The 19,419-nt window shown below is 38.6% G+C and overlaps 1 protein-coding gene across 2 annotated transcripts in view; it reads left to right on the top strand.

Annotated features, from left to right (window-relative positions):
* Positions 1 to 13,512, top strand: part of BUB1B (BUB1 mitotic checkpoint serine/threonine kinase B) — a 74,734-nt gene extending 61,222 nt beyond the window's left edge. For both annotated transcript variants that reach the window (XM_059704981.1, XM_059704972.1), the window contains exons 15-23: positions 1,347 to 1,621; positions 2,543 to 2,676; positions 3,574 to 3,714; positions 4,252 to 4,352; positions 5,394 to 5,543; positions 6,748 to 6,890; positions 10,166 to 10,337; positions 11,427 to 11,533; positions 12,964 to 13,512. In XM_059704981.1, the coding sequence (XP_059560964.1) occupies positions 1,347 to 1,621; positions 2,543 to 2,676; positions 3,574 to 3,714; positions 4,252 to 4,352; positions 5,394 to 5,543; positions 6,748 to 6,890; positions 10,166 to 10,337; positions 11,427 to 11,533; positions 12,964 to 13,195 (1,455 nt within the window). In that variant the 3' untranslated portion in view covers positions 13,196 to 13,512. The remainder of the gene's footprint in view (positions 1 to 1,346; positions 1,622 to 2,542; positions 2,677 to 3,573; positions 3,715 to 4,251; positions 4,353 to 5,393; positions 5,544 to 6,747; positions 6,891 to 10,165; positions 10,338 to 11,426; positions 11,534 to 12,963) is intronic.
* Positions 13,513 to 19,419: the final 5,907 nt, after the last annotated feature.

Below are 19,419 nucleotides of genomic sequence, written 5' to 3'. Positions count from 1 at the left end.
TAGTTGATTAGAGCATCGTCCCAATATGCCAAGGTTGTGGATCTCTGGTCAGGGCACATATAAGAAACAACCAGTGAATGCATAAATGATAAATAAATGGAATAATAAATTGATTTCTCTGAAATCGATAAATAAAAATAAAATACACTTTTTAAATGCATAGGATATGGTTGTTCATGTATCCCATCAGATAATATATATGACAACAATGATTGTTTCTGGGGAGTGATAATTGAAGTGATGGGGAAGATAGGGTTCAAGTGCAGGAGGGAGAATTTTTCACTATATATCCTTTTAAATCCTTTTGAACTATTTGACTTTATTTTTTAATATGTTTTATATATTTTTATTTTTTTAAAGGTGAGATTTCCTTATCTTTTTTTAAAAATATATTTTTATTGATTTCAGAGAGGAAGGGAGAGGGAGAGAGAGATAGAAACATCAGTGATGAGAGAGAATCATTGATTGGCTGCCTCCTGCACGTCCCCTTACTGGGGCTCAAGCCTGCAACTCAAGCATGTGCCCTTGACTGGAATTGAACCCAGGACCCTCCAGTCCGCAGGCCAATGGTCTATCCACTGAGCAAAGCCAGCTAGGGCATGTTTTATATATTTTTAGAGAGGAAGTGAGAGAAAGAATGAGAGCGAAACATGGATGTGAGAGAGAAACATCAATCAGTTGCTTCCCATATGCACCCCAATTGGGGACTGAACCCGCAACCTGGGCATGTGCCCTGACTGGGAATCGAACCAGCAACCTTTTGGTGCCCCAGACAACACTCAACCAACTGAGCCACACTGGCCAGGGCAAATTAGTTGACTTTTTAAAACCATATATATGTATTACTTTTAAAGACAGAGGTATATTTTAAATGTTTCTCTTTATACTTTATATTTTATTTTCCATATTTTTCTACCATGGTTGTGAATTACTTTTAATAAAAATTAACTATTTGGCATGGAAGACTACTTAAAAACTAGTAGTATAGCAAATTATCAGAACATTCTCTAGGCCAAAAAAAAAATAGTTTTAGCCCTTTAGTTCTTAGGTGAAATTGGTTGGGGAAAAAACCATTGCCCAGTAGTTTTCCTTTATGTGTTGTATGGAGATTCCTTATAGTGTATTTTTGATGAAATGTAGTTTGCTGTTTTCATGATACAAAACTTTTTTCTTCAAATGTTATGATGTGCTTTTTAAATTGTCTTTTCTTAGAGATTCTGATACACTACTTTGTACCCTGTGTTGAAAATCACATAGCAACAGTATGTCTCTCTAAGTAAAAAAGTTAGGGCATCCATCTGCTTATTGAAATATTTCAGCTGAACTTTACTTGATTTTTATTTCAGGATGAATTTACAGGAATTGAGCCTTTGAGTGAGGATGCTATTATCACAGGTTTCAGGAACGTAACTATTTGTCCTAACCCAGAAGACTCCTGTGACTTTGCTAGAGCAGCTCGTTTTGTATCCACTCCTTTTCATGAGATAATATCCTTGAAGGATATCCCTTCTGATCCTGAGAGACTGTTGCAGGAAGAGGATCTAGATGTGAAGACCTCTGAGGACCAACAGACTACTTGTGCCACTATCTACAGTTCACCTCTCAGCATCAAGAAGCTGAGGTGATTGATGATTACAGGTTGCACAAACTAGGTTGTTTAAGTGCACTCTTATTGTGTGTGCTAATCAGTTGTAGCAATTAATTATCATCTCTTACTACCTGTCAGGTACTGTGCTAAGTGCTTTGCATGACAATAGGACTCCCCCAGATAAAGTGTCAAAGGAATTTAGTAATTGCTTTAAATATGAGGGTCAGAAAAAGTACGTTTTTATGGTTAGGAGACTAAGAGGCCCAGGAGGAACATGGTGTATACCTGATTGGAAGAGAAGAAGCATTTATTTTTCCTTTAACTTTAAGTTTAAAATAATAGTAGAATAACTTGATACTAACTTCGGTTAGGCAACTAAAGATGTATTTTTAAAAAGTATATTTTGATAGAGAGGTGGAAATGAACAAAGAATAATTATGAGGGAATGGCATTTAAAAGTTGGCTAATTTTAGCAAACTTATTTCAGCTTCAGGAATAGTCTAAAGTTTGCCAATTTTTGTTTTTAAACTGCATTTTCAGACTTTTTCTCCAACAAACTTTTTATCAGATTTGTTAGCATGTTTTCACCTTGAGTGATGTTGGTGTCCCTTTTTCTTTTTTGACCCTTTCTTTTTGCAGAGTAAAAAATCCAGAGAAGCGATCAACAGGAAGAAAGTTAGTGTCTGTTTCAGTTTTCTCAATCGTTTAGGATAGATATAGAATAGGCATTTACTATAGATTAGGTAAATAAAGCATAATTTAGAAATTTAATGCTAGGTATTGCCTGTTAACCAGGGTAGATAAAGCTACCTAGATTCTGATTATGAATCTACTTTTGTTTCAGGAAAATAATGGCCTTTGAAAATGAGACTATTAAATATCAAAATGTTATATAACAGATAAAATTGACATGTATTTTCCCTATGAGGATTGACTGATTTGTAATTCTTTCAGCCCAATTATTGAAGACAGTGGTGAGGCCACACATTCCTCTGGCTTGTCTGGATCTTCTGCCTCGGTTATAAGCACCTCCTCCATCAAATGTCTTCATATTCCTGAGAAACTGGAGCTTACTAATGAGGCTATAGGTAAGTACACATATACCACTGACTTGTAAGCAAACATCTACATCCATGTGTAGTGCACACATATTTATCTCAGCAAACTGAACTGTTTTTCTTTTCTAGAAAAGTTTCCATAAATTGTGAAATTTCTAGAATATTTAGTACTAACAGAACATCCTCCTATATAATAAAAGGCTAATATGCAAATTGACAGAAGAGTGGAACGACCAGTCACTATGACGCGCACTACCAGAGGGCAGATGCTCAATGCAAGAGCTGCCCCCTGGTGGTCAGTGCGCTCCCACCGGGGGAGCACCGTTCAGCCAGAAGCCCTGAGCCAGGCTTACCGCTGGCAAGCACAGTGGTAGTGGTGAGAGCCTCTCCCACCTCCATGGCAGCACTAAGGATGTCCGAGCAGGCCTAAGCCATTAGTCCAGCCGTGGGCACACTACGGCCCGCGGGCCGGATTCGGCCCGTTTGAAATGAATAAAACTAAAAAAAAAAAAAAAAAAAAGACCGTACCCTTTTATGTAATGATGTTTACTTTGAATTTATATTAGTTCACACAAACACTCCATCCATGCTTTTGTTCTGGCCCTCCGGTCCAGTTTAAGAACCCATTGTGGCCCTCGAGTCAAAAAGTTTGCCCACTCCTGCATTAGTCGACATCCCCTGAGGGCTCCCAGACTGTGAGAGGGCACAGGCTAGGCTGAGGGACCTCTCCCATGTGGCCCTCCCCCCCCCCCCCCCCCCGTGCATGAATTTCGTGCACTGGGCCTCTAGTAATATCATAAAGACTTGAGATAAATGAGGTTTTTTTAGGTTAGCAGTATTGATCGTGCAATCTTGTTTTTCCCCTCTGTTATAATACTCATTGTAGGTTTTTTGGGTGTGTTTTTTTTACAACTTCTCCTCCCCCAGAAAACCCCATTCAGTCACCCTGGTGTGCACAGTATCGCAGACTACTACTGAAATCCCAACCAGAGCTGAGTGCTTCTGCAGAGTTTTTTGTAGAAGATAGACCAATGCCTAAGTTGGAAATAGAGAAGGAAATTGAACTGGGTAAGTACCGTTGAGTGCATGTCCTTTTGTGTATAACAGTGTACAAATAAGTGATTATTTTTGTACTTGAGCTTTATGCTTTTGAGCAATAAATATTTCTAGATTACAAGAAACAGAATTATTGATAAGTACTTGTCCTCCTAACAATAGGAGTTCTGTCTTCCTTTCAGTATTTAATAAATGATTTTTTAAAAATATGTTTTTATTTCAGAGAGAGGAAAGGAGAGGGAGAGATAGAAACATCAGTGATGAGATATAATCATCTTTCAGCTACCTCCTGCATGCCCCCTATTGGGGATCGAGCCTGCAAACTTAGCATGTACCCTGACTGAGAATCGAACTGTGACCTCCTAGTTCCTGGCTCAATGCTCAACCACTGAGCCACACTAGCCTGGCTAACAAATGATTTTGAAGTATTCTAGCTGCTACTAAATGGCTAATTATAAGGTGCTATTAGCCCTTAAACCAGAAAGTAAAAGCTAGGGGCCCTATATATATTCCAGTGGTTTTTAATTGAAATCAAAACCTTCTCAACAGGTAATGAGGATTATTGCATTAAACAAGAATACCTAATATGTGAAGATTACAAATTATTCTGGGTGACACCAAGAAACTCTGCAGAGTTGACCATAATAAAGGTAGGACTGAATCCTTGTCATTACAGTTACCTTGTAAATAAAGTGAGTTGAAGCAATAACTGTATCCCCATGGTACCATCAAATTCTTTGAATAGTCTATAAGATTCTTATAGGAAAATCACTGATGCTTCAAGAAATCACTCACCATTATATTCCAGGACCAGATATCAAAAATAAGAAGCTATTGTGTAACTCTCTTAATATGTCCAAACATGCTCAGTATTCTGTAATTTTATCTTTTTGAGAAAATCTGAAATTTTTTGCCCTGCTCCAGTATTGACAAGTTACATTCTAGACTTCACACACACAATATTATTTTGAAATTTTCATTCACCACCATCCCAGGGATTCACATTACCTCATTCTTAGATTGGATGCCCACTTAGTTGGATTCCATTTTTTTCTTCTTTCTTGGTTTAAGCCCTCATGCTTTAGTAGCTTCCTGAGAAGGGATGTGTGGGATGTAAGTTTTTTGAAATCTTGTATTCTGAAAATTTTATTCCATATCTTTACTTGATTGGTAGTTTGGATATTAGATTTCTTGGTTTAAAACACTTTATCCTGCCCTGACCGGTTTGGCTCAGTGGATAGAGTGTTGGCCTGCGGACTCAAGGGTCCCAGGTTCGATTCCAGTCAAGGGCATGTACCTTGGTTTGCGGGCACCCAGTGGGGAGTGTGCAGGAGGCAGCTGATCGATGTTTCTCTCTCATCGATGTTTCTAACTCTCTATCCCTCTCCCTTCCTCTCTGTAAAAAATCAATAAAATATATTTTTTAAAAAAACAAAAACACTTTATCCTTAGAAATTTTTTATAAATATGTTTTTATTGATTTTTAGAAAGAAGAAAGGAGAGGCAGATGGTCTCATGGCATAGATTTGATTGCTCTTAGCTCTTTTGTTATAGATTTATGCCTTTCAAAATATCCCTCTACTATTATTTTTTGTTGGGGTATTAGAAGGGCTGGAGGGAATGTGTTTAATCTGCCGACGATAATCATAGATTCTAATTGCTCTTCTTTTTAAAATATCATTTCTTACCAGGTATCTTCTCAAACTGTCCCATGGGACTTTTATATCAACCTCAAGTTAAAGGAACGTTCAGATGAGGAGTGTGATTATTTGTGCAGCTATTATCAGTACCAAGACGGCTGTATCGCTTGGCACCAGTGTACAAACTGCTTCACCCTTCAGGTTTGCAATAATATAAAAACAATTTCAATTTCTCACTTAGATTTGTGTTCCATTTAGCAAAAGAATTTAGTACAAAATTCTCGTTAATCATCTAGAAGTATACCAACTCATTATAAATGAAAAGCATTGATCATTTTCTTTTCCCAAGTTATTTTGACCGAGAACCTCTTTTAACTTATATCAATGTTCAGACATATACAAAAGTAGATAATGACCCTGTGTAATGACCCTGTCATCTATGATCATCATCAGCTCATGGTCCCTCTTGTTTTAAATTCCTGGTTGGTTAATTCCAATTTTCCTGTCATCTCTGGTTTTGACACTTGGTCTGTCTCTCCAAATTTTGGTTTTGCCTTTTAGTATTCCTTGTAATTTTTTCTTGATAGCCACTGCGATGTACTAGGTAAAAGGAACTGCTATAAAAAGACCTTTAGTAATGTGGTGATAAGGTGTGAGGGGAGCAAGGGGGGGCATTGTATAGTCCTGTAATTTATATTTTTAGGAGCCTATGTCTCTGTGTTCTGTCCTCCCCTACCCCACCTCCTGGTGTGGAACAGGCTAGCTAGAGTGGGTGGGAGTTCCCTTCCCGGGTCTGGTTGGCTCTGGGTAACTGGTTTCCCATGATGCGGGCCCTGTTAAGAACAGAGCACTCTGGGCTATTTCACATGGTTTCTTCTCCTCCTGCAGAAGCACAAGAGACACTTTTGCCACTATTTACTGTGTGAACCTGGTCTAGCTCCTACAGTAAATGCTCACAAAAGTGTGGATCTTTGCTTACAGATCCTAGAAGAGTTACAGAGCTTTTTACTATGACCCCCACTGGATTATGTTTAGAACCCAACCACAATGTAACATTTTATTCTCTGTAATGTTCTTAAGACGGTCTTGCTGCATATTTTGACGGTAACATGATTTCCCTAAATGGTTGGAATAAGGGTATTTTAAAACTACCATGTATAGAACACCGTTTATGGGCCAGGTTTGTCCTTAATGCTCTTAGTCCATTATTTCATTAAATCCTCACAAACAATCTTACAGGAGAGTAGTGTTAAAACTGGGACAGAGGCCCAACCTACAAAAGAGCCCCCAATTCTAGTAGAGAACAACAAGGAAGGGGACAAAGCAGCAGCCAGCAAGGCATTGAGTATAAGTGCAGTCTCCCTAACGTAAGAGACAGTGAATTTTGTTGTCCTTCTATCTCCAGGATCTTTTTCAACACAGCGAATTGATTACCCATGAAATAACAGTGTTGATTGTTTATAACCTTTTGACAATAGTGGAGAAACTACACAAAGCAGAAATAGTCCATGGTGACTTGAGTCCAAGTACTCTGCTTTTTAGAAACAGGTTGGTCCTTTTCATTCTTTTATGCTTCTCTCAAACATAGATGGTTGCCATTTTCTTTTGCCTTTCAATAAATGCCACAGTGACAAACACAGTATGTTAAGAAAATATTTGCTACCTAAAAGTCAATAACCATTTAAACAGTCAATAGTTTAAAAGAATTCAAAGGAAAAAAATAACATTTTGGAAATGCATTGATTCAGAAAAAAATAAGTAACCACTCTGAGTATTATGATGATTTCTGCCAAAAAGAAAATAAAATATGAACATTTTGGGGAATGTAAAGTAGATTGTCCAGTCTTTCTTTGGGTGGGGCCAGTACAAATCTAGTGAGGATGCTAGCAAAACCAAAGCTTAAGTCAGGCCAAATTAAGGTAATTGCCAAGAGGAATAGGTAAAAACCAGAATACAGATGCAAACTATGCCAAGAAAAAGGAGCTTTGCCAAAACCGGTTTGGCTCAGTGGATAGAGCATTGGCCTGCGGACTGAAGGGTCCCGGGTTCGATTCCGGTCAAGGGCATATGCCTGGGTTGCGGGCACATCCCCAGTAGGGGATGTGCAGGCGGCAGTTGATCGATGTTTCTCTCTCATCGATGTTTCTAACTCTCTATCTCTCTCCCTTCCTCTCTGTAAAAAATCAATAAAATATATTAAAAAAAAAAAGAAAGAAAGAAAAAGGAGCTTAGTGTTCAAATTAAACCCAGCTTATTAGCCATCAGGTTCAAGGGGTAAGTGGAGAGCAGGAAATAAGAAATAAAGCCCAAATACTAAGAACTGAGAAAATATAGAACACATTAAGGCATGTACAGTAGAATACTACTTGGCTATAAAAATGAAGGAAATCTTACCTCTTGTGAAGCATGAATGGACCTGGAGAGTATTGTGCTAAGTGAAATAAGCCAACCAAAGAAAGACAGATACCATGTGATCTCACTTACATGTGGAATCTAATGAACAAAATAAACAAAAAATAGAAATAGACTCACAGATACAGAGTACAGACTGACAGCTGTCAAAGGGGAGGGGGATTGGGAGACTGGGTGAAAAAGGTGAGGGGATTAAGAAAAGAAAAAACCCACATATATATAACATAGACACAACAGTGTGGTGATAGAGGGAAAGGGGAGCAGGGGTAGGTGGAGGTAGGCAAAGGGAGAATGAGGATGAAAAGAGACTTGGCTTGGGGCAATGGGAGCACGATGCAGTGTGCAGATGATGTTTTATTGAGTTGTACACTTGAAACCTATATGGTTTTGCAAACCATTGTCACTCCATTATATTTAATTAAAAAATAAAGAAAGAACACATTAAGGCATGAACAAGGAAGGCATAGTCCACAGTTTTTGTTTTATGAGAAGGACTAGAGGGCCAGCATACCTTTGTAGTGTTTACCGGTCTCATGGTATTTGAATAAAGCAGTTTGGTTTAAAGATGTTTTGTCTGCCCCAACCCTGTGTCTACCCCAACCTTGGGTAAGCAGTTAGCTTTCTCGGAGGCCACTGATGTACACGAAAAGCAGCAGTCATTCTTTACATTTCTCCTGATTACTTAATCTGTAAGAGAAGACTCAATTCAACTCTAACTTATAGTTGGTATGGAAATTAAAGGAACCCCCAGTGTATTTTTGCAATTATAACCAAAAGAACTGGAGCATCCTACCTTCTTTCCTGAAATAGCAGAATCCTAAAGTCTTCTCCAGGCATAATACAGCAGGATTTCTCATCCAGGGCACCAAAAGTATTTTGGATAAGGTAATTCTTTATGCCAGTCTATTCCAAACATTTTAAGATGTTTTATATCACTATTCTCCCATAACTGCCCCCACCCCATCCAATTAAATACAACTTATATTCCCCCAGCCATGTGACCACCAGACTCCCCCTCCCCCATGTGTTCCCAATGGGAAAATCCCAGGTATAGTTTTTATTTTCACAACACTGGAAGTTTAGAGGATAATGCTAGAATTCTCAGGTCTACCAAAATTTTAAGCGAAAGAATATTCTAAGCCCTTTAAGGATTGGGCATTTGTGCACTACGTATTTAGATATCCCTTCTTTTTGTCATGACTTGTCAAATTCGGTAGGAAATTTCATATACATTCAAAAGGATTTAAAGAACCTTTTGAAATCATTTAATGCAGTGCTTATATATATTTTTGTGATGAAATGAGACCCAAAATAGTGAAATGCCTTGTCCAAGGTAATAGTGGCCAATTAGAGAGTGAGGAGATCTTCCTGCTTCTTTTTATTAACCTAAGAAACATTTTTCCTATCTCTCCCAAGTTTTAAAATATCTAGAAATTACAATTTTGTGATGGCCAAAACGGTTGCATCATATAAAATGGGAGCATATAGGTAAAATAGATCATTCTGTGCTGTAGAAATACATGAGTGGTTTAATCAAAGCCTGTATTTAGGAATAGAGGACCTGCCACCAATGTCAATCAGGATTTGAGGGAACTGAGAAAAGCAGAGAGACAAAGAAACACAAAAATAATCCATTCTTTTCTCTCACATAAATAGTTCCTACATCTCTTTGAATAGTAGCTTTATTGCATGGAATAGGTAAACCCAAGGAAATAAAATTAATTAATGGTGAATTAATGTCACAAAATTGTTTTTTCGTTTGTTTTTTGTTTTAGGAAATAAGGGTTGAAATAAGAGTAAGGTTGAATTTGGTGTTAGTTTAATAGAAAACAGGATAAGTTACAATATAGGTAGCACTTTACAAAAAAAAAAAAGAAGAAGTCCTATATTTTCCGTTAAAATCTGGGAGAAAGGAATCTGAATTAAAATGGAAACTTGGAAAATCTAATCTATAGTAATAAACAGAAAAGTAATGTCACCTATAAAAGCTTAATTTTCTCCATCCTAATTCTCATCAGTGTATAAATCATTGGTGTTCTATGTGTTAATATGTGCAGTGTAAGGCAGAGGCCTACACTCTACTTTCCGTACTTATGGAAACTTGATAAGTGTTCTGTGGTGACCATGCACTATGGTTTAGATATGCACTAATACTTGTGTCACTAAACTAGAATCTTGACATTCCCCACTTGCCCTCTTGGGTGGATGGACACTGCCACTGCTCTTACAGGTGTATTTTCAAAACTAACCACTGGGGGGAGCTGTTGGCATAGCTAAGACACACCTGCAGTACCTCTTTTTTTTATCTTTTTCTTTCTTTCTTTCTTTCTTTTTTTTTTGTTTAAGACCAGCTATGCAGCTTCATTCATGGCCTATTTTTTATTATCTCTTTCTCTTAAACCTGGGCTTAGAATCTACGATCCCTATGATTGTGATAAGAACAATCAAGCTTTGAACATAGTGGACTTTTCCTACAGTGTGGACCTTAGAGCACAGCTAGATGTTTTTACCATCAGCGGTTTTCGAACTGTACAGATCCTGGAAGGACAAAAGATCCTGGCTAACTGTTCTTCTCCCTACCAGGTAAGTGCAAAACAAGCCTGAGCAAATATGGAGAGGGTTCTTTCTTTATCTCTTTCTTTTCTAGATCAGCTGTGAAAGCTAGTGTTTACTGATATTGTCTCTCCTGGAATAGATGACCTAATTTTCAAATATCATCAAATCAAGCAAAATATACCATTTTTTTGGTCACAACATTAAAGAATATACACAGGCACGTGCAAACCCATGACTAAGTAACCTAAGTGTCAGGGCTATTTCTAGCACTTATCTATGTAGTAAATCATTTTCTGTGATCTCTGTAAAATAAGCATAATCTGCTCTGTATCAATTCTTAATACATAAGAATTGTGAGGATTAAATTAAAAAATATAAAGGGAACATTAGGACAGATGTAAAGTATTTTATACATTATATGCACAACCCTTTCTGACTCAGTTTTGGACATACAGCATTTGCTGATTGAATATATAGCATGAACCTGAATTAGTCATATGGTCCACATTTAGATCACAGCTGGAGTTCATGCAAATTCAGTAGATCTACACATTTGAATTTGTCAGTCCAGATATTTTTGTTGCCTTTTGTTCTTAAAGATAGTTCCTAGAGTTGGCTCCATTGATCACTTCTTTGGGGGAGCTTCTCCCTTTACTGTAAGGTTACGGAACAGTCTACCAAAATATATGTCATAAAATAAATTTAATCATTCTAGTATCTTTCAACTTCCTATATAAATAAATTTCCATGAATCCTGGCCGGTGTGGCTCAGTTGGCTGGAGCATTGTCCCGTACACCAAAAGGTGGTGGGTCCGATTCCCAATCAGGGCATATACTTAGGTTGCAAGTTTGATCCCCTATCGGGGTGAGTGTGGGAGACAACCGAATGATCTCTCTCTCTCTCTCTCTTTCTCTCTCTCTCTCTCTCTCTCTCTCTCTCTCTCTCCCTCCCTCCCTCCCTCCCTCCCTCCCTCCCTCTCCCTCTCTCTCTCTCCCTCTCCCTGCCTTCCTTCCTCTCTTCCTCTCTCTAAAAATAAATAAAAATAAATAATTAAATAAATTGCCATGATAGAAGCAGAGAATTGTTTTAGCTGATGGTGCTTTTTGTGATTTCAGGTAGATCTGTTTGGTATAGCAGATTTAGCACATTTACTATTGTTCAAGGAACACCTACAGGTCTTCTGGGATGGGTCCCTCTGGAAACTTAGCCAAAATATTTCTGAGTAAGTATTGGTGATTTCAGGGCCTTTTCCTGCTCAAATAATTTTCTTTTTCTATTGGGTGCTCTCTCTGCTTTGGCAGCCTTAGTCTTCTTAGTCCCAATGCCATGATTTCATTAATTTCAACAGTTTTATTTATTAAGTATCAGTGGAGCACCTAGTGCAGGACAAAGAAATTGGTCATTAAAAACAAGAAACTAAAAATAAAAAAAAAAACAACGAGAAAAAAAAAAAAAAAGAAACTACTCAGACTTCAGGACATCATTCTGGACCTAGATGTATCATGCAGACTGCAATTGTAGTATTGAGCCTCTTAGTTAGAAATGTTAGTAGAAACATTTCATGAGAATAATTTTCTAACCAGTTGGTGTTAGTGTTGTACTCCTTTTTAATAGCTTGTGTTATCAAAAGTTAATAACCATCTCTTGAAGAAAGTTAAATTTCTAAATTATATACTAGTTGTAGGCTATTATTTATTTGGTGAATGGGTGGAACCAAGGCAGAGAGCTGAGTCTCCTTGGTGAAGAAATAAACGCTCTTTTAATAAGAGCTGCTCGGTCTCAGAACTTTGGTGCTCCCTCAAGCCTGGTCATGAAACTTATTAAATATCCCCTGTTTCACTTTAGTTTATCAGCGCTAATAACTTCACAGAATAAGTGTACCAAGGTATCATTGATACATTCTTTGGTTTTAAAAAAATCAGTGTTGAAGACTTAACACCCTTCTCCTCCATTCCCCATTCCCAACAATCGAATTGCATTTTTTTCTTTATTTAACTTAGAATTTGATCAATCTTATTTGCCTCCAACATGTACTTTAAAAATAGGCTTGAAATACAATGCAAGATACAGAGGATAGATTCAGGTACCTCCAGTTGTTTATGATCCTAGATGGGTCTAACACAAACAGAAACAGGTGGGGTCGGTTGGGATTTCCTAATAGCTCTGCCTTATACAATAATGGCAGCTTCTCTGATTTGGGGGGGAAAGTACAAACATCATAGACTAAGCAGCAGTTACTTCAGCCAAGCTTAGGGTTCTCAGGATTGTGAAGATAATAAACCACTAGGCAGGGGGAGAGGTTCTATAGTCTTTCTAATGACCAGACTTTAGGAAAGTTAGAGTAGAGGAGACAAAATCCATTTTTCTTCTATTTGTAGAAGAGAGGTGCCACATCTTAGTACACAGAGGAAATTTTATAGATTTAGATGAGAGACTTTTTAAGTGCATTGTATTATGGCTTTTCCCACTATGATAGTCTTTTTAAGTTTCACCTTGGACTTCCAAAGTACTATTTGAATGATCTCTAACTCTAGAGTTCTAGGCATTACCTTAAATCATATGGTACATAAATGTACCACTGAGTTAAACACAGAAACAATTTTAACTTTTACATGCCTAATATTGACAGAAATGGTTTTTATATATTTTTAGGCTAAAAGATGGTGAATTGTGGAATAAATTCTTTGTGCGGATTCTGAATGCCAGTGATGAGTCCACAGTGTCTGTTCTGAGGGAACTTGCAGCAGAAATGAATGGGGTGTCTGACACCACATTCTGCAGTCACCTGAACAAAGCTTTATGGAAGGTAGGGAAGTTCATTGGTCCTGGGGCTTTGCTCTTCCAGCAAGATAGGCAGTCAAGTCTCTCACAGGTTCCTGCCTAAAACCACTGGTTCTGCTGTAGAACACTAGACCTGCCTATACTATAATGTACTCCAGGACGCATTTAGATACACTACCAACACTTTCTACTTTTTGGTAGTGGTGTACTTCTAGGTAACTGGCGGTTTTTTTACACAGCAATGTACCTACTCTTCTTGTCAAACTTTAACAAAGAACTGTTTTGTTCTAAATGGACTCCATGTGGATGGGTACCTTGTTGTCGTTCATTGCATTTGCCTCTAACTTTTTCCTTTCATAATTTGTGATGTGTGCCCTTCTGATCACTGTGTATTTTGTAAATAATAAAATAGTATTTGTTGCCGAAACCGGTTTGGCTCAGTGGATAGAGCGTCGGCCTGCGGACTGAAGGGTCCCAGGTTCGATTCCGGCCAAGGGCATGTACCTGGGTTGTGGGCATATCCCCAGTGGGGGGTGTGCAGGAGGCAGCTGATCGATGTTTCTCTCATCCATGTTTCTAGCTCTCTATCTCTCTCCCTTCCTCTCTGTAAAAAATCAATAAAATATATTTTTAAAAAAATAAAAAAAATAAAATAGTATTTGTTAAATTTGTGCTTCTAACATCTCATCTACTTTTGCCAACTAAGATAATAAATGGCTTGGTTTTGTAGACAGGAGCTGTTTTACCATGGAAATTTATATATCCTAGATTTGGAACTGTTATGATAGGTTCGTAACAAGACAGTAGCCAACCATTCCTTTAGGTCAGTGGTTCTCAACCTTCCTAATGCCGCGACACTTTAATACAGTTCCTCATGTTGTGGTGACCCCCAATTTCATTGTTACAAATTGAACATCATTAAAGCATAGTGATTAATCACAAAAACAATATGTAATTATATATGTGTTTTCCGATGGTCTTAGGCGACCCCTGTGAAAGGGTCGTTCGACCCCCGAGGGGTTGCGACCCACAGGTTGAGAACCGCTGCTCTAGTGGGCTCTGCCTCTCAGTGCACTGTTGCTCGGCTGATTTCAGCCCCTGCTCAGCCTGGTGCCCTTGTGCAATGAGTAAGTTGCATGGCTATGTACTGTGGCCTTTGCCTATTTTACTGCTTACCCACAAAACAATTTTAGATAGATCAAAAATGTTAGTATAAAAAATGAAAATATAAAATACTAGATGACTTCGTAATCTTGTCTGTGTAACATAAAACTAAGATATAAACAAGAAGATTGCTGTATTACTATAGTAGGTAAACAAAATCTAACATGGCCACTTATCTTTCCCCTCAGAAACAAGAAAAACACGCCATAAATTCAAAGCAGGAAAAACTACTTAAAACATATACTAGCATCATCTTTCACTTGGATTATCTCAAGGTCTCATAACTGTCTCAGTATTTCCCCCACCTACCTCCAGTCATAGGAACCTTCCAGTAGCTTTCCCTCTCACAGCACATCTAAAGACCTATCACCCTGACAAGACCCTACCAGATCTGACCTCGCTGTTTCCTGACCTCTGTCCTGACTCCTGGTTTCCTTGTTCATTCCACGCCAGTCTGCCCAGCTGCTTGCTGCTCCTCAAACATGCCAACTAGTTTCTCTCTTTATGGCCTGTTTGCTTTGCCATTTCTCCGGCCTGGAATGTCCTCTCCTGGGTTTTCACATTAATTACTCCCTTATTTCCCTTCATGTGTCTTCTCAAATACCCATTTTATCAGAAGTCTTCCCTGGCCATTCTGTACAAAACAGCATCCCCCAGACTCACTGCTATCACCTTCTACCCTTCTTTACTCTCTATACTCGTATATATTTCTTTTCTTGTATTCCACTACAATCAAACCTCATTTCTCGAATGTCTCCCATCTGGAACAATTCGGTTCTCAACCAAGTTAACAGACAAAATGTCTTGGTTGTTCACCAAAACCTCCATTTTCAACCTAACAACCTTTTCATGCTGATACCTCAGCATAACAAAAAGCATCAAGCTTTTTGGAGAGAGTGCTTTTGTTGCAGGTGATTAGCACTATTTTAAAACATAAAGAGGCCATCAAGAGTGCTAATGTTGCTATGGGTGTGAAAGTGCTCACAAAACAGCAATCACAGGCAATTGAATAGGTAGAAAAACTTGTTGATTAGATAAAGGTAAAGCAGTTAGCCGGTGATAGCATTTCACAGGCAGTGATATATGAAAAATTCCTTCAAGGCTAGTAAAGAATGGTTCTATAAATTCAAGAAGTGTTTAAGAAAAGACATATCTAAACTAATAAAAGGGCAATATGCTAATTAGACCAGATGTCCTTCTGGACAAAGCCACAGTGGGGGGGGGGGGGGTGGACAAGACAGAGGAGGTTAGGGGCTATCAGGGGAGCAGTTAGGGAGCGACCAGGCAGCCAGACAGGCAAGCAGTTAGGAGCCAGCAGTCCTGGATTGTGAGAGGTTTAGGCCCGATCCTGCAGGGCCTAAACTGGCACTCAGACATCCCCTGAGGGGTCCCGGATTGGAGAGGGTGCAGGCCCGGCTGAGGGACCCTGCCCCATGCATGAATTTTGTGCACCAGGCCTCTAGTACTGGTTTAAAATTGAATCAAGTGGGGGTCTGGAATGGATTAATTCAATTTACATTATTTCTAATGATTCAGTTTTATAACAAATTGTTTCTCAGCCTTCTGAAACGAATTAAGTTCTAGCAAGAAGGTTCCACTGTACTGGAATTTAAGCTCCTAAGGACAGGGGTTTTGTTTCCTGTAAAAATGCAACATAAACCTGAAATTTTCATCATTCACATAGTAAATAGTTGAAAATTGTGTTTGAGGATGAGAACAAATTTAGTACATTATTGGGTGATTTGCCTGTTTTTATTAAGTTTAAATATTTATTTCCTTCAGTTGATAAAGTTCCCTAATATTTATCTTAAAGAAAACTTGGCACAGGTGGTCAAAGATAAAGCACTGTTTGTAATCATTCATTGTCCTCCCTGCTTCTAAAGCTCATTATCCCAAAAGGATAATCAATGTGACAGATCCGGGGAAAATAGGAGTCCTGGAACTAATACAGAAATGTCAGGCCGTTTTTTGTAGACTGGGGGTGCCTTGGCATTGCTACTGGAGGCCAGTCTTCCAATATGGCATTGAGCCCATAGAGATGGCAGAGCCTGAGTTAGGCTTTGAAAGATGAGTTGCAGGCATTTTCAGCTTATGTTTTAAAAAAAGCTGAGGGGGAAAAGTTATTGCCTTTAGGGAGAGTGTATAGTAGTGGAGAGAGGAAAGAATAAAGGCTTTTACTTTTTAATTTGTACATTTCTGCACATGTTATGTGTATTACTTTTGTTTTATGTCTATAGGATAATCCAGGCTAAGAAATTATGGGCCATGGTTTTGTCATTTTTTCCCTTATCTACATTTTAAAAATAAAGGAAAGCCTAGTGAGTGTTAGTTTTTTATTTTGTTTTTTTATGGGAAATGTAGGACTCTTTATTATCCAAATATAAAATTAAGATTAATTTGGAATTAAAATGAGAAACCGAAAATAATTTTAAATAACTGAAGATGATATATCTAAACTTTTCTTTTTAGTATGCTAAAAATTCATATGTGTTCAAATGTTTTGTAATGTTTCTATTCAAGATATGCTTTGTAAAATTACCATCTTCCTACTATTACAACTTCCTATGTCTCTGAAGGAATTGAATTATATAAAGCTCAACTTTTTTTCAAAACAAATATATTTTTTGGCTTTCACATAAAAACTTGACATTGTATGATTAAGAAAGGAACAAACAATGATGAACTTAGGCTAAACTTCTGTAAACATCCTTTTTCCCATCAGAGCATACTGCTTTAAGTAATCTTGCTCTTGTGCAGGCTCCTGTGGCAAACTTGGCTGCTAAACATTATTGTCCCATAAGTTCAGATTTCTCTCCACGGGAAATAGTGGTTGCCCAATCAAACTGCTAGTTTTCAAACCCCATGTGAGCAAAGGACTGAGAGCTCTCAAAAATAAGTAGTGAATTTAAATGTTGGAAACGTGCAGCAGTGAGTTTTTAAAGATGTATATTAGAGCCTTGGGGAGGATGGAGGGTGGAATCTATCCTAGGCTCTAAATGTGCCTGGTATGGCAATGTCACTTTCATATCTCTGTGTCACTTCATGTATGTTTCTTTAACCTTCAGTTGTCATTGGCTGCTGACCTTACATCATGCTACACTTTATTGTCCTGTTTACTCTTTTCAGAATTAAATATTTTCACAGATTTACTTATTCCATCAAAATGTGTACTTCATTTCCCATGTATGTTTTTTTTTTTTCCCATGTATGTTTAATTCAGCTTCACATTTATTTGAAACCGTTATATGAATCAGTGTATGCTGCACTTTTCAAGTGGTTTAATCTCACTGGCCTGGTCATGTGATGCATTTTACTTAATTGCTTCAGTCCTGCAATTAGCAAAGTGAGGATGGCATTTCATAAAAACAGATACCCATTAAAATCTGTGAACAAAAGGATGAGTATACATTTACTTGTGTGTTTTTTCTTTATTTTCTTTTCCCATCACCATTTATTCCCCCATACCCTCTTCCCATTTACTTGTGTGATTTTGCATTTTTTAAACAAAATTGTAAAAGAAATTTGGTAACACTAGAATAAAGTAATAAAAATATTGAAAAGCATGACACATGAAGATTGGATCATTTAAGGAAATGGAGAGTGAAGGATGAGTGTGTATGTGGTACAGTGAGCCGGGGAGTCCCCGTGAATCCAGGGGGTCAGGTGAGCAGAAGTGTGAGCTAGGCAGAGTAGACAAAAGTTACCCAGCGTTGCTTGGAGGGACTCCAGGTCAGCTGTGCCCAGTCACTGAACAGATAAAAGGCCATTTGCTCAGGACTCCCCCAGTCAGGCACATCCCACCGCATGGGACAGTGGTCGAGGTTCCATGATGTGTAGACCACTGGGGCAGCCCATAACGCCTATCTTTAGCATTGCCTACCACATTCTTAGTTGCCTAGGAAAGGTACGTGTACATGCCTTACCTCTAACTCAAATAGGCTATTTGGGAGAAGATCTGTGTCTTTTTATACCTAGTTATAACTTGCATGTAGTGCTCACATTATAGGACATCAACTTCACAGGCCTGGGACCTCCTAGAACCTCCTCCATATTGAGGTGCCTCCCTGCCTATAGTACCAAACCAAACTAGCATGGTGGTTACAAATGCTCTCTAGAAACCAAAATGCCTGGGTTTGAATCCTGGTTGTGTGGCATTGAACAAGTTACTTCCTCTCTGAGCCAATGTTCCTGTATAAAAGGAACCTGAGTGCCTAGTTTACAGAGTATGGAGAACTAAAGCTTTTAGTACAGATACTTGTAGATGCTGGTACTGATTTAGTTCTAAAGTTTAAAAGGTCTAAAGTTCTCTGGAAACCTCTCAAGTACATTGGGATCCCAGTTAGTTGATTGGAGCCTCACTGTCTTGGATTAATTTACAGTACAGAGTATAGCAAAATCTGTAACATAATGAAGATAAACGAAAGAAATGTATTCTGTAACTTTAAGGATAAGGGAAAACAATTTGTTTCTGTTGGGAGTTACCTTAAGGGAACCAAATATTTGTACAGTCCCAAGATCAGTCAAATACCAAGCTATCGGGAAGGTCCATCTGGTCCCCAATCCTTAGTCTCAAGATCATTTCAACCCAAAGCGTCTCTGGCTTACAGCCGCTGCTGCTTCTGTGCCAAGTTCAGTACACAGGAACCTTGAAAAGACGGCCCCTGGTCTGGTTGCTCTGATGGCTCGGGCTGAGACTTGCTGCTAACATTGGTGGGAAGCAGGCTGCAGGTCCCTTCTCTAGCCACCTACAGACAGACACATCTTAATCCTCTCCTCTTTCTCCTGTCCCATATCAGAGGAACAAATTTCTGGCTTGGGGAGCAGGTCCTACTCAAGCCAAGATACTTAGTCTTCCTGAGACTTCCTTGTAGAGCTTGGAGCTTTTTCTACTTTCTGCTCTGCTACATCCCTGTCCTGAGCCAATGGATGAAAGGTGACGACTGCGTAATAGGAAAGGGGAGGCACAGGAAGCCCTCTAGACTTGATCCAGGAACTGGAAAACCTCATACTGTCCATCTGCTCCTTACTAGCTGCTGGATCTGGGCAGGTCAGTCTGCCATGTTTAAACCAGTGCTGATGGTTCCTACCCCAAAAGGCTGTGAGAATTAAAAACATGATATGGTGCCCTGGCCGGTGTGGGTAAGTGGTTAGAGTGTCGGTCTG

The sequence above is a fragment of the Myotis daubentonii genome, chromosome 1 (assembly GCF_963259705.1).
Source record: "Myotis daubentonii chromosome 1, mMyoDau2.1, whole genome shotgun sequence".
Lineage (NCBI taxonomy): Eukaryota > Metazoa > Chordata > Mammalia > Chiroptera > Vespertilionidae > Myotis > Myotis daubentonii.
Note: the sequence above shows the minus strand (reverse complement) of the source record. Positions and strands in the feature narration are given on the sequence as shown.